The 14436-nt window shown below is 39.7% G+C and overlaps 1 protein-coding gene across 27 annotated transcripts in view; it reads left to right on the forward strand.

The window, feature by feature from the left end:
* LOC139977164 (uncharacterized) overlaps nt 1-14436 on the forward strand; it is a 371700-nt gene that overhangs the window by 278418 nt on the left and 78846 nt on the right. For 4 of the 27 annotated variants that reach the window (XM_071986371.1, XM_071986377.1, XM_071986370.1 and 1 more), the window contains 3 exons: nt 296-406; nt 4214-4325; nt 7537-7860. The exons of the other annotated variants lie outside the window; for them this stretch is intronic. In XM_071986371.1, the coding sequence (XP_071842472.1) occupies nt 296-406; nt 4214-4325; nt 7537-7860 (547 nt within the window). The remainder of the gene's footprint in view (nt 1-295; nt 407-4213; nt 4326-7536; nt 7861-14436) is intronic. 27 annotated transcript variants of the gene reach the window in all.

Here is a 14436-nt window from a genome sequence, read left to right on the forward strand (position 1 = left end):
ATCATCAAAGGTGATTGTGATTTCATTATTAATAACAAACTGTGTAATTAATGAAATTCTGTTTGCCATTCTATTAAGAAACCACGCCCAGGATTAGTTGATTTCTGTGTAATGAATCTACATAGTAATACAAAATTATGCTTGAAAATTCCTTTACATTGCATAATGACTACAGAATCAGTGACATACTATACAAAAATAAAGTTCCATCAACCAGCTTAAACATTCGCCCTAGATATGAATCATATGAGCTTTCTGGTTCTCAACTATCTCCTCTTCCATTTCTTTCTCACAGGATCCTTCTTTGCCATCCCATCGAGCAATTAGAGGAGAAGCTGAAGGGAACCCAGCAGGAGCTGAAGCAATGACAAAAGATAGCGAAGAAGTAACAGATGAAACTTTGCAGGTAAGTATTAGTGAGTGAGAACTTCCAAGTATGATTCATGACTTTTGACCAATATATCTCTAAGTCTGTGATTTCTGACTGATACAGACTGGTTCCTAAATTGAAAAAGCTGTGACTGATAACTTCCTTTTTGGTTCCTTGCTTTTAACAAAAGGAACCTATGTAGTCAGGTTGGCGTGTGCGTCTGTGTGTGCGTCTGTGACACTTGCTTGGGTACACTGTAACTCAACAAGGCAAAGTTGGACTTAACTCAAACTTGGTATATAGATCCGCCATAGTGAGGTGTGCCCTATTGTTTTTGGTGCCTGTGAAGGTCACCAAAGGTCAGTTAGAGGCCAAAAACCCAAAATATTAAAACTGCAATAACTCCCAGTGCCAATGTGCGACAAGGTTGATATTTTGGGACAAGTTGTGAACTGGTTAGTGGAACTTTTTGAAACTTAACATTCATGTGATCCAAGGTCACCAAAGGTCAATTAATGTTAAAAAACTAGTATTTTTGCCATAACTTGAGAACAAATTGTCCGTTAGGGTTGAGAGTTGCTTCAATGTAATCCAATTGTCGACCCGCATCTGGGTGACCCTTGACCTCAATTTGACCTATGGTGACCTTGAAGTTTTTTGAGGATTTTTACAGTTTCGATGCTATTTTCAGATGTCAAAGGTACCTTTTGATCATAAATTTCAATTGGTTGACACCCGGGTGAGCTTTGTGTGTGAAGTTATACAATGTCAAAGTTAATTTTCAGACATTTAGTGCAATAACTCCCAGTGCCAAGGAGTGACACGGTTGATATTTTAGGACAAGTTGCGAATGGTATAGGGGAATATTTTCAAACTTAACGGTCATAAGGTCCAAGGTCACCAAAGGTCAACTAATTTTAAAAAAATAGTTTTTTGGGGGGAGGAAATGGGCAAAGAAAAAATGTTTGAATTCTGATAGTTTTGATGCTATATTCACGTCTCACCGATCAAAAATGTCAATTGGTTGACCCCAGGTGACCTTTGTGTGTGAAGTTATGTATACAAGTTCAAAGTTAATTTTTAGATATAATGCAATTAACTCCCAATGCCAAGGTGTGACATGGTTGATATTTTGGGACAAGTTTTGAATGGGGTGGTGGCAAATTTTCAAACTTAACGGTCATGTCATTTGAGGTCACCAATGTTATCATATCTGTTGACCCGCTTGTAGGTGACCATATATTTCTTACATTTTCGACGCCATATTCAGATCTCAAAAGTGCCTTCCGATCAAAAATCCGATCACAATTTGTGATCACAAAAGTGTTGGCTACTTTATGGGTACATGTGGGACCACAATTACTTGGATATTTGAGTCTAATCTTGCTTGGTAATATGATGTGTATTGTCATATACCCCTATGCAAGGAACCACAGTGCACTTGGGCTCTTGTTTAACTACGTGATTATACAGACCAACATTTAGACAATACTGAAAGTTATAATTGCTAAATTCGGTTTGCGTGTTGTTCCCAATTTAAGAATAAAAACATCCCACACATTATCAAAAAGTATACATATATAGTTGCCCTATATGCTACCTATTGTTTTAAGAAGTAATATCATAGCATATTAATTAGTAGGTGAGGCATATTGTAAACATATTACATTGCCACGTACATGTTTGTTATCTTTCATATTTGGCATGTTTGTATCATTAGTAAGTGTTTATTTGTATGTGTTTAATATTAAATTGTTGGAATGAAATCAATTATGCAAATGGAAGACGGGATTTTATGTTACTTTTTATCTCAATTCTTGAAATATTGTGATGCTTACTGGCAACATATTTTTGTGCTTCTGCTACCAGATTGGAAAACTATGTTGAAAGTTTATCAGTAGATAGTACATGAAATTGTTTGAAAAAGCTATTCATATTTGTAGCCAAAAATCATTTCAGAAACCAATTTTGAGGCATTTTGCCATATTTTGATGTCTGAATCACACGCATAAGGTTACACCTAATTGACAACTTTAATCTTGCAGTAAGTACCTTACATGGTTGCTGATCTTAGCATAGTATTTAAGGTGTAAAGAAGGATGTTGTGCATCTGACGTATTATCAATTACCACATGTAGTGCTGCAGGAGCCACTGACATACTTAACTGAACAATAATGTAACAGACTGTGCTAATGTGACAGTGGTATTGGTAGCTTGTAAATGACTAATGTATTCCGTACCTGGCATTAAAGGTTTGATTTTACCATGGAACTGCAACGGCCTAGACAGCTTGGATTGTAGTCTTGAAAAGAAGAATGCTGCTTTAGTTTGTTGTCCCACAAAACATATAACACAATAATGGAATCATAGCATGTTTCACAGTTATGCGAGGAACTTAGTTCGGTTTGTTGGGATAAGCTTTAATTATATGACTTCCCAAGTTTGTCCCCACCTGAATCTGGGATATGTGTAATTAATTTTGCAACATATGCTCTGTGTGGAAAACGTCTGTCAACCAAGATGGATTAAATAACTTCCACCTGAAATACCTGTCTAAACTGATACTCTAACTCTAAACAAACATATTCTACAAGCACATCGGTAGTTTTGAGATTCTGCAACAGTTTCTGCATTTTTACAGATTCCTGTGTCAACCCTTCTTCTGAGTTTCCACTCTTTTTCCAGTAAACACCTACGTGACAAATGTGCGGCAATGCTGTGTCTATTATGTGTCTGTTTGTGTCAAAGTCACACTTTTCACACAAAATTGCTGCTGTTTTCATGGATAATGATAGCTTTAGTCAAGCATATTAATGAATGGGTTGGGCAGAATTAAACCAATACATTAGCCCCTTAAACTGTCAAGTACACAATTCAATTTCATTAAAAGTATATGATATGAGCATTTGCCTCATTAGTGTTCTAGTTTTTGACCGTCTACTGAGGTTCTTATTTGGATTAGCTCAATTTCAATTGGCATCGTGAAATAGCATCAGAACGATGAAACATTTTTGGTTTCTGGTTATTTCAAGGACTTGTCACCTGGGTATTTTTTCAAAGAATGGCAGGATGTGGGAAGAAATCTGAAGCTTGATGAGACAGAGCTTGACAAAAGAGAGGCAGATAACAAAAGACGGGGACAAAAAGAAGTGGTGTCCCACATGTTGCTACTATGTTGATGTTGCTAGACATGTTGATGCCACACTGAAGAAACTTAACTCTAGAATGCACTGCCTGCGTAAAATGAAAACTTTTCAAATTGATGAACGTATTCTGACTATGTTTTATACTTCCACCATTTGTGGGGTATGGAAATACAATTTGATTTCTTGGGGCAGGAATGCGAGAAAGGAAGATCAGAACCGTATAGACTCTTTAATCCGTCAGGCGGGCCGCATAATTGGCAACAGCCAACCCTCTTACTCATCAAGTTATACCCATCTACTCCAACAGAAATTAGACATGATTTTGGATGATGCTGACCACCCACTGCATGGAAAATTTCAGAATGCAGTGATTCCTCGGAGCGGGAGGATGAGGCTTCCGACAGCCAAAACTAATCGTCACCTCTCCTCATTCGTCCCACAGTGCATCAGAATCCATAATCAAAATTACAATCGCTAGTGTTCTTGCCCTATGGTAACACCTTCACTGTTTTTGTCATACTTAGTCTTGCCATTGTTGGACTTTGTAATTTTATTGTCTTATTGTTTTACGTGAGTCAATTTCCTGTTGTATTTTAATGTTATATCCATCTTATTCTGTACAACAAGCATTTAATTACCCGAAGCGGGTTTAATAAAGTGAATCTTATCTTGTCTTATCTTATCTTATGGAAACAGAAACGTGGGATGAAAGCAACAAACAAAACACCGAGAGACGCTCTAAAAGCAACTGATCGTAAGGACCTGTCTGATTATCTTCTTAATAGGGAACAATGTGGTAAAACTTCAGGTAAGTCGAATACAACAAAACATGAGATCAGTAAGGAGGATTATGTATTTCTTGGTTTGTATTTACACTATACAGGTGTACATTCTATAGCCAAATACAATATGAAAAGGATATTAGCATAGTAAGAACAATTGACATAACTTATGAAAAACCTACTTATTGTGCAAAAACAACTTATGTAAGTCTAGAAGCAATTTTGAATGGAGGTATAATCTGCAGATTTTTAGTTAGCAAGCAGCTGTAAAGAACATTAAGTTGTAAAGGAGTCTTATGTTTACTTCTTATAACGCTATGTTAGAACTGCATAAAACATGCAAACCCATATGCAGGTTATTCCCCTTGAAAGGAGCATTATTATGATTCAGTCTACAACCTGTGTTATGTCATGCATACCTTTAATTTTCTGACTATGTTATATAACGTTGATATGTTTGAAACAAAATAAATATCAATTAAGTTCTCCTTATACATGACCTCTGTCAACAATGCATTGAAAGAGGTGTGAGATTATTTTGTTCATTGCAACAACAATCATGTAAACATTTATATGCAAATGAGATATTTGGCAGTATTGTGAGATATTCATTTGGTCTCACTATTTGTATAATGGTGTGTCCATCTTTGAAGGGTGTCTCACAAGCTCCTACAAGTTTATAGAAAGTAACTATCAATAGGGACATCACTACAGTAGAAATGAAATCTATCAAGAATTTGCCATAAATGTTGCTTATAAATTTTTGGTTCCTTGCTAAAAGCAAAGGAACCTATGTATTCAGGTTTGCGTGTGTGTGTATGTGTGTGTGTGACGCTTTAGCTTGTGTGCACGATAACTCAACAAGGGAACGACCAATCATTACCATATTTGGTGGGTGGGTGGCCCATAGTGAGAGGAAGATGCCTATTGTTTTTGGTGACCGCAAAGGTCACCAAAGGTCAGTAAGATGCCAAAAACCAATATATTAAAAACAGCAATAACTCCCATTGACAGGGTCCGACATGGTTGATATTTTGGGAGTAGTTGTGAATGGGGTAAGGGATCGTTTCCAAACTTAAGGGTAATGTGATCGAAGGTCAACAAAGGTCAATTAATGATAAAAAACTAGTATTTTTGCGATAACTTGAGAACGAAATGTCCATTAGGGTTGGGAGTTACTTCAATGTAATCCAATTGTCGACCCGCATCTGGGTGACCCTTGACCTCAATTTGACCTCTGTGACCTTCACGTATTTTGGGGATTTTTACAATTTCGATGCTATTTTCAGATGTCAAAGACCCTTCTGATCATAAATGTCGATAGGTTTACCCCGTGTGACCTTTGTGTGTGAAGTTATATTGGGTCAAAGTTTTCGTTTGGAGTTCGGATGGCTGTACAGATTTGTCGTATTGTTTTTGGAATCAGGAGACAAAACTACATCTGAAACCAAGGTCAAAGGTCACATTAGATAAAATGTGCTTATTTTGGGAGGAAACGGGCAAAAAAGAAAATGTTTGGTTTTGATGCTAGATTTGGATATCAAAGGTACCTTCCGATCAAAAATGTCAATGGGTTGACACCTGGGTGAACTTTGTGTGTTAAGTTATACAAGGTCAAAGTTAATTTTCAGACATTTAATGCAAGAACTCCAAGTGCCAAGGTGTGACACGGTTTTATAGTATTGATGCTATATTCACGTCTCACCGATCAAAAATGTCAATGGGTTGACCCCAGGTGACCTTTGTGTCTGAAGTTATATTAGGTCAAAGTTAATTTTCAGACATTTAGTGCAATAACTCCCAGTGGCAAGGTGTGACACGGTTGATATTTTAGGACAAGTTGCAAATGGTATAGGGGAATGTTTTCAAAGTTAACGGTCATGTGATCCGAGGTCACCAAAGGTCAATGTCAAAAAATAGTATTTTGGGGGGAGAAAATGGGCAAAGAAAAATGTTTGAATCTTTACAGTTTTGATGCTCTATTTAGGTCTCACCGATCAAAAATGTCAATTGGTTGACCCCCGGGTTACCTTTGTGTGTGAAGTTATGTATACAAATTCAAAGTTAATTTTTAGACATTTAATGCAATTAACTCCCAATGCCAAGGTGTGACATAGTTGATATTTTGGGACAAGTTGTGAATGGGGTGGTGGAACATTTTCAAACTTAACGGTCATGTCATCTGAGGTCACCAATGTTATCATAACTGTTGACCCGCTTGTAGGTGACCTTATATTTCTTACATTTTCGACGCCATATTCAGATCTCTAAAGTGCCATTTGATGAAAAATCTGATCACAAAAGTGTTGGCTATAGTGTTGGTTACTTTATGGGTACATGTAGGACCACAATTACTTGGACTAGTTGAGCCTAATCTTGCTTGATAATATTATGTGTATTGTCATATACCCCTACGCAAGGAACCACAGTGCCCTTGGGCTCTTGTTTACATCGTTTTGTGGTACAAAGATAAGAAGAGTATATGTGAAATGTTAATCATACTAAACTTTTTATGATCTAAGTTTGGTGAATGAACTCATCATGTGTTAGAATCCTAAAGTTAATATAAAAAAATGATACACAGCTAACTGCCTATTTGTAAGATATGTTGGGAATGTGTACATTGATATCATGATCTAAGTAGAGGTCTATACGAGATGAGAATGTTTTTAGCTGTATCAGTTTATTGAGATTCACAGAGACAGGAACTGAGACTGCTTATACATGAAGCACTGTATTTTATTTAAATGGTATTGTTCACAATTTCACAGATATTATAGTGTGTCGTCAGAATGACCAAGTATTTCAGCATCTGATGCAGGGCGATTTCTGAAAATACAATATCTGAAGTCCTGCTCATAGATAATGTGAATCTCTCCTGTACATGATGACTGAAAAACCTAAACCTAAACACACATGTTTATCACCTTTGCGTTTTGAAGTAACTGCTTCCAATATGGGATATGGAGCAGCTCACAGGAAACATATTGTTGCTAAGCAGGGTCAAATAGTACTGACCTTGAGCAATGGACCACGGAGCAAAGGACATGGAGCTAGGAACAGCAAACAGAATTAAGACCACAGTGTTCTTTGACTCCAATGAGGGGATTGTACTATGGGAGAGCACTGGCAGATGTATTAGCTATAAACTAAGCATTGATTGAGTTGGGGATTTTTAAGTCCTAATCTGCCCGTTGTTTACATAACATATTTCTCTCTTTGTATTATTATCATAAGATTCTTATGTGGAAACGGCTCTTAGTGTACAAGCCATGGTTGACAAAGATGGTATTATTCTGGAGATACCAGGGACTGGTGTTAGACTTGATATTCCTCCTGGTGCTATTGACGGGAAATGCTTGATCAAGATGAAAATCATTTCAAACTATATCCAAGAAGAGTCTACATCATCATTTGCCAGTAACTCAACAGTGGTAGTGGAACTGCTTCCAGATAACTTAAAGTTGCATCATCCTGCAAAGCTTACCCTGCCTCACTGTCTCAAGTTGAAGAACCTTGTTGAATGCAAACCTCTGGTATTCAGCAGAGACCATGCTCAAGGTACATCTTACCTTATGTTTGGGGTAACTTAAAATGAAAAAAGTAACAACCTGCATGAGAAATTTGTGTCATTTTATGGTATGTAGCAATTGCCACCAAGGTGTGTTTGGTGCTCACCTGTCTCGGATTGAAAATATTTGTTTATGTTACTTTTCAAAGTCTTATTTGTATATATCAGTCTTCATAGCATGTATTCTTTGGTACATAGAGAGGTGATCACAGCAAATTTACTTGCTGTCACGTCACTTTTTTAGCCATTGTGTACGCAGGCAGCTTAACTCACGCACCGGAGCCCACCACCAGGAATTGTCGATGGGGTCAAGAAAATGGGGGCAGGACTCGTTTCTGGCTTATGTAGCGCCCCTTCTTCTACGTAGGATGGGTCGATTTTACTTTTCAATACATGAACTATTTTGGCACTCCTAAATTAATCTCATACTGAATGTCTTAAACTTGAACACTGTATCAATGCTGACTCCTTTCAGAACTAATCAGGCTACAATAATTATCACACCATAAATGTTAATTCCTACCAGCATTGTTACCAATGCAGGATTCTGCCTCCAGAACGCAATGTTTTTACCAGAGACGCAAAATCGTAAAATTACACCTTTTTCTTAGAGTTAAACAAAAACAAGTACACACACTTACAACTAGGCCTATGCGAAACATAAAAAGAATACATTTTTGAATGAAAAGCTTTCTTTTCTTTTCTCAAAATCCACATTTCTTTCTCTAAAGAGCCAAAATTTCTTCCAATGCTATCATATGTGTACACCCAAATATCACAAAGTTAGGCCTTGTTGTCACATACAGTACTACGTTTCGACAACAAGCGCTCATGGTACGAAGATGCACTTGTTTCAGAGAATATCGCGGTAATATTCTAATGTTTTGATCAACAAATGGTATGAATTGAGACAATCTATGAATTTTGTGGAAGGCTATATCTCTGATACTGCCAACGATTTGTTTGTTCTCTCAGCATTGAGTGTTGCTTATATAAAATGTGCTTTCATACCAACAATAGCGTGTTTGTTGTTTTCGCGGTCCCTTAGACCACATGCTTTAGTCAATTTTTGGGTGCAATGTTCGTGTGTAAGCTACTGTACTATGTGCATCGTCAAAAGTATCCATTGAAGTTTGATTGTTTTTAATCGACAATGCGTAAAATGTTTGTGGAGCTGGTTGTTTTCAAACACTGCAAAGTGCTCAAGGTAAGTGTACCGTCAGGTTTTGAGGATTTGCCCATGTGTAGTTGAAACTCTGTAGTTTGAACAGGCCAATGTACATGCAGTAGTACAGAACTGTGTGGAATTAAGAGAGAGATGCACACTGTTGATACAGGGATTTTTTGAGGAGTTGGTTGTTGGGATTGCTACAAGGTCAAAACAAGGAGGCATGCACTACGGAGTTGGCAAGTAGGGAAGTCCACAGGCGGATGACAGAGGGGCTGGGTATTGAAAATTGTTTCAAAGGGCAGAGTGGACCGCCCTGTGCAATAATAATAATTATAATAAATGAGACTTATATAGCGCCAAATCAGTAAACAAAAGTTACTGCTCAAAGCACTTTACAAAGAAGGTAAATTAATTTACAAAAGAACAAGTGAAAAAATGGGTCTTAAGTAGACTTTTGAAAGTAGAAAGTTTATAGCATGTTCGAATGTGATCTGGTAACTTGTTCCAGAGATAAGACCCAGAGTATTGGATGCTTCTGTAACCATAGTTCTTCAATCGTGGTTTTGGAAGAGTTAAATACAGTTTGTTGGAGGAACGAAGTGTGCGAGTTGGAGTATATGGCAAGAGAAGTTGTGACAGGTACACAGGCCGTTCAAGATGATGAGCACAGAAGGTGAGAAGAAGTATTTTATACTGGATTCTGTAGCTGATAGGGAGCCAATGAAGTTCCTTCAGAAGTGGGGTGGTGCGGGACTTTCTTCCTTTCCTTTTCACAATACGGGCAGCGGTGTTTTGGATCTTTTGGAGTTTCTTGATGGCCGAATCAGGAAGGCCAAATAAAAGTGAATTTAGAAAATCAAGCTTTGATGTCACAAATGCATGGACCAGTATCTCGCAAGTCTTATTATCGAGGTAATTCCTCATCAAACTGATTTTCCTCAGTTGCCAATTTGCAGAACGACAGAGATTAGTAACGTGATTTTCAAGTGACATGGTCTGGTCAAAATATGCACCAAGGTTTCTAACAGTTGAGGAGATATTAATAGAGTCTCTACCAACAGTAAGTGGTGGAAAATTAGGTGTAACTTCAGAGAAACGTGATCAAAAAACAATATACTCTGTTTTATCACAGTTTAGTTTCAACTGATTAGTTGTAAGCCAAGTGTTTACAGCACTTATACAGGTTTCCATTTTATGAAAAGCATTTGGCACATCATCCTTATCGAAAGCAAGAAGTAATTGAGTATCATCCGCATAATGATGGAAATGAACACCATGGTGCCGAATAATATCACTCAACTCTGCAAGGTATGAAGAAAAAAGAACAGGTCCAAGTACAGAGCCCTGTGGAACACCAGTAACTAATGGACGAGGAGACGAGAGAACATCTTCAATTTTCACCTGTTGATAACGCTCAGTAATATAAGAATTGAACCAGGATAGAACAGTACCACCTAATCGATACTTTGACTGCAGTCTTTCTAACAAAATGGAATGATTAACTGTATCAAAAGCTGATGATAAGTCTAAAAGAACTAAAAGGACAAAGCAGTCTTCATCAAGCTTGGATGAAATAAAATTATGAACTGTATTGAGGGCAGTTTCCGTACTGTGACCAGACTTATAAGCTGACTGGTATGGTTCGAGAAGATTCTCCTGTGTAAGATAATCCATTAAGCGAGATATAACTGTCTTTTCCAAAACCTTTGAAACGAAACTCAAGTTCGAAATAGGGCGATAATTTTTTGAACAGTTCCTATCTAAGCTGGTCTTTTTAAGTACAGGTGTCACATGAGCAACCTTAAAGGAATCGGGTACGGTTCCTGTTGACATAGAAGTATTGACAATATTCGTGATGAGAAGAATGAGTTCTGTTGAACAACCTTTAGCTAACCATGTTGGCAGCGGATCAAGCATACACGATTTTGATGGAGAGTTTTTGATAATTTTAAGTATTTCATCTTCAGTAGCTTCAGAGAAACTGTCGAACGAAGATGCAGGCGATGGCTCAGTCAAACAATTTGCAGAAAGATGAACGCCTTGACGATTTAACATAGTACAAAGTTCCGAGATCTTCTTGGAAAAGTAAAGTGAGAATCTCTCAGATAACTCTGTATGGCAGGAATAGTTCGGCAGAATGGCACACTTCTATTTATTTGAAAGAAAATCAACAGTCTTGAAAAGATCTTTATAGTCAGGTGGCTTAGCAACTTTAACGTTACCGGCCGGACAAAAGTACCAAATTTGGCATGGAGTTTCTTTTCGACCTATCTATAGATTTTATCCGTGGAACCCACTTTATCGGTTCCGATTTTTCAAGATGGCGGCCAAAATCCAAGATGGCCGCCAGAAAAAAGGAAATGTCATATATATCTGGCTGTAAAAATCGGAGATGAACAAATGAGTGGTCAATTCAGGTGTTTCCGGGGTCACTGAAACAGATGATGATCATGGCATGTTGCTTGAGCCACCCACTTCCAAGATGGCGGCCAAAATCCAAGATGGCCGCCAGAGAAAAAGGAAATGTCATATATCTGGCTGTAAAAATCGGAGATGAACAAATGAGTGGTCAATTAAGGTGTTTCCGAGCTCACTGAAACAGATGATGGCCATGGTATATTGCTTGGGCCACCCAATTCCAAGATGGTGGCCAGAATCCAAGATGGCCCCCTGGAAGAAAAGGAAATTTCATATATATTCATTCCCCAGACCCCTGTGCCCTTTTCTGATCGGGACCATCAAACCTTCCATCCTCAAACGTGTAAATGAAACCGGGCTAGCACCCTGATTATATGTTATGGCTGGTATTCTAATTGTGTCAGTTTGGTTCAGGAAGCCACTTAGGACTTATTGGGGAACTTTAAGGTGTGATCGACCGTGGATAGACACTGTCGCAAAGCCTGTTATTATATGGGAGTTACGAGTGTCATGTAAAACTGATTACATTGAGTCAACTATATAATACGGTAACCTGAGGGAAAACCGACCAGATGTGAATACCGACTCATTGAGAGAATTTGTACGATTGTGCACCCTTCATAAACACAACGTCAATTGTGCGAACAACACACGCTAAGCAGGTCACTAGGCATCTGAGGTATTTAAGTAGTCTTTTCGAACCTGTACTCCAGGGCTACTGTTAGCGAGGATCTCCAGGAAGACTTGTTGTCTGGTATAGACAAGGCCCCCCCCCCCCCCTCCTCATAGTAAAACGATAGCTTGGGTTCGAATCTCTCCGTTGGTGAGCTCTCGACAGCGGTAGCAGCGATGAAGAAGGGAAAGTCCCCGGTCCCGATGGCCTCCCTGCTGAGTTCTATAGGACCTTCTGGGAGGTTCTCGGTGGGGACTTTAGAGACATGTTCGCTACCGCTTTCCAGTTGAATTACATGAGCCAAACACAGAGGGCTGGAAATATTGTTCTCCTCCCAAAGTCGGAAGACCCATTAGACCCTAATAGGCGTGCAATAACGCTGTTAAATCGGGACTACAAAATCCTGGCCAAAGCATTAGGAAATCGCTTAGCGGATTTGATGCCGGATATTGTAGGTCCTCTCCAGACTTGCGCTGTGCGAGTCCTTCGGATTGAACTCGGTGTTTATTCGTTGGGTCTCGTTACTATATAAGGGCGTCACGAGCATGGTCACTGTTAACGAACTTACTTCTGGTCCCTTCCCGGTTCGAAGGGGAGTCCGTCAGGTTTGTCCCCTCTCCCCGTTGTTGTATGTTCTCTTCAGCGAAACGCTCAGTACCTCGCTGGACAGATGCTTGGGGTTTCGGCCTTTCAATGTACCGGGTGGGGCTAGAGTTAAATGTGTGCAATATGCCGATGACGTCACTTGTATTGTGTCGGACCTCGTCTCCTTCAAGCCTTTATCGAAGCTTTTCGCCACCTTCCAAGAGGCTACTGGTGCCAGACTTAACAAGTCCAAGACCAAAGGGCTGAGTTCAGGAGGTTGGCGTGGCCAATCCCTCCCGTTCGATGCTACTTGGACAGATGTCATGATCAGGGTAATCGGCATCTGGCTAGGTTATGGTGCCCCGGAGGCCACCACTTGGGCCGAGAAGGCTGATCAGGTGGAGGCAAGGCTCGACACATTCAATCGGAGGTGACTCTCCCTCCCTGGGAAGGTTACAGTTGTCAATCGTTTTATTGTTCCTCTCCTTTGGTATCCTGGAACGGTGATCGCTGCACCGGATTATGCCTTGGTGCGATTGGAGAGGATCATGTTTGATTTCATTTGGGGAAAGTGCAAACCAAACCTTTTCAAAAGGACCGTTCTGTAAAAGACCCCCTTGGGCATGGTTTGGTCCACCTACCATCTTAACTGCGCTTCCTACTTTTGAAAGGTTTTTTCGTTGCATTTGAGAATCCCTCGTTTGCCTTTTTTGTTAGGTTCTGGGCAGGGGCGTAGCGAAGGGGTTTTTGTTGGGGGGGTGTGGAGAATTTGATTTGCCGACGGATCTGGAAGTGGTGACTGAAATGGGGGAGGGGTCTAAGGGGAGGGGGTGTCCCCCTCCCCTTTGGCAATTTTTTAGATTTGAAACGTCCTTAGATGCAATCTGGTGTATATTTTAAGTCAAATTTGATTTGCCGACGGATCTGGAAGTGGTGACTGAAATGGGGGAGGGGTCTAAGGGGGTCTACCCCTCCCCTTTGGAAATTTTTAGTTTTGAAACGTCCTTAGATGCAATCTGGTGTATATTTTAAGTCAAATTTGATTTGCCGACGGATCTGGAAGTGGTGACTGAAATGGGGGAGGGGTCTAAGGGGAGGGGGTCTACCCCCTCCCCTTTGGAAAATTTTTAGTTTTGAAACGTCCTTAGATGCAATCTGGTGCATATTTTAAGTCAAATTTGATTTGACGACGGATCTGGAAATGGTGACTGAAATGGGGGAGGGGTCTAAGGGTAGGGGGTCTACCCCTCCCCTTTGGAAAATTTTTAGTTGATATTTTAAGTCAAATTTGGCACGGAAGAAGCTCCCGTTCTCCTTTTCTCTATTCAGCTTTCCTTCTTTCTTCCCCTTCCGCTCTCTTCACCTTTTCTCCTTTTGCCGACAGACCCAAAATTTGCCGACAGCGACCAAATTATTGGGGGGGTGTGACACTGGGGTGGGTTTCTTTTTCGCCACTACTGGCCCGGATCCTTTTCCAATAACCGGCCAAAGGCGACACACCCTTCGGGGTGTATACTCAGATTGGTAACTCACTTTGTAGAATCAATCTCTGTGTTATGTTCAATGCTCGCGCATGTGTGCCCGTCGGCTTGCCAAATCTCTCCAGATGTGTGGTGGTCTGTGTGTTGTAAGTCACTAGATAGCCGTCTCCGGGACTTGGCGAGGAGGATTGTACATGGGGTCCTCATCACTAACCATTTTCGCCTAGTCAGGTGGGGA

This window comes from Apostichopus japonicus, chromosome 12, assembly GCF_037975245.1.
Source record: "Apostichopus japonicus isolate 1M-3 chromosome 12, ASM3797524v1, whole genome shotgun sequence".
Lineage (NCBI taxonomy): Eukaryota > Metazoa > Echinodermata > Holothuroidea > Aspidochirotida > Stichopodidae > Apostichopus > Apostichopus japonicus.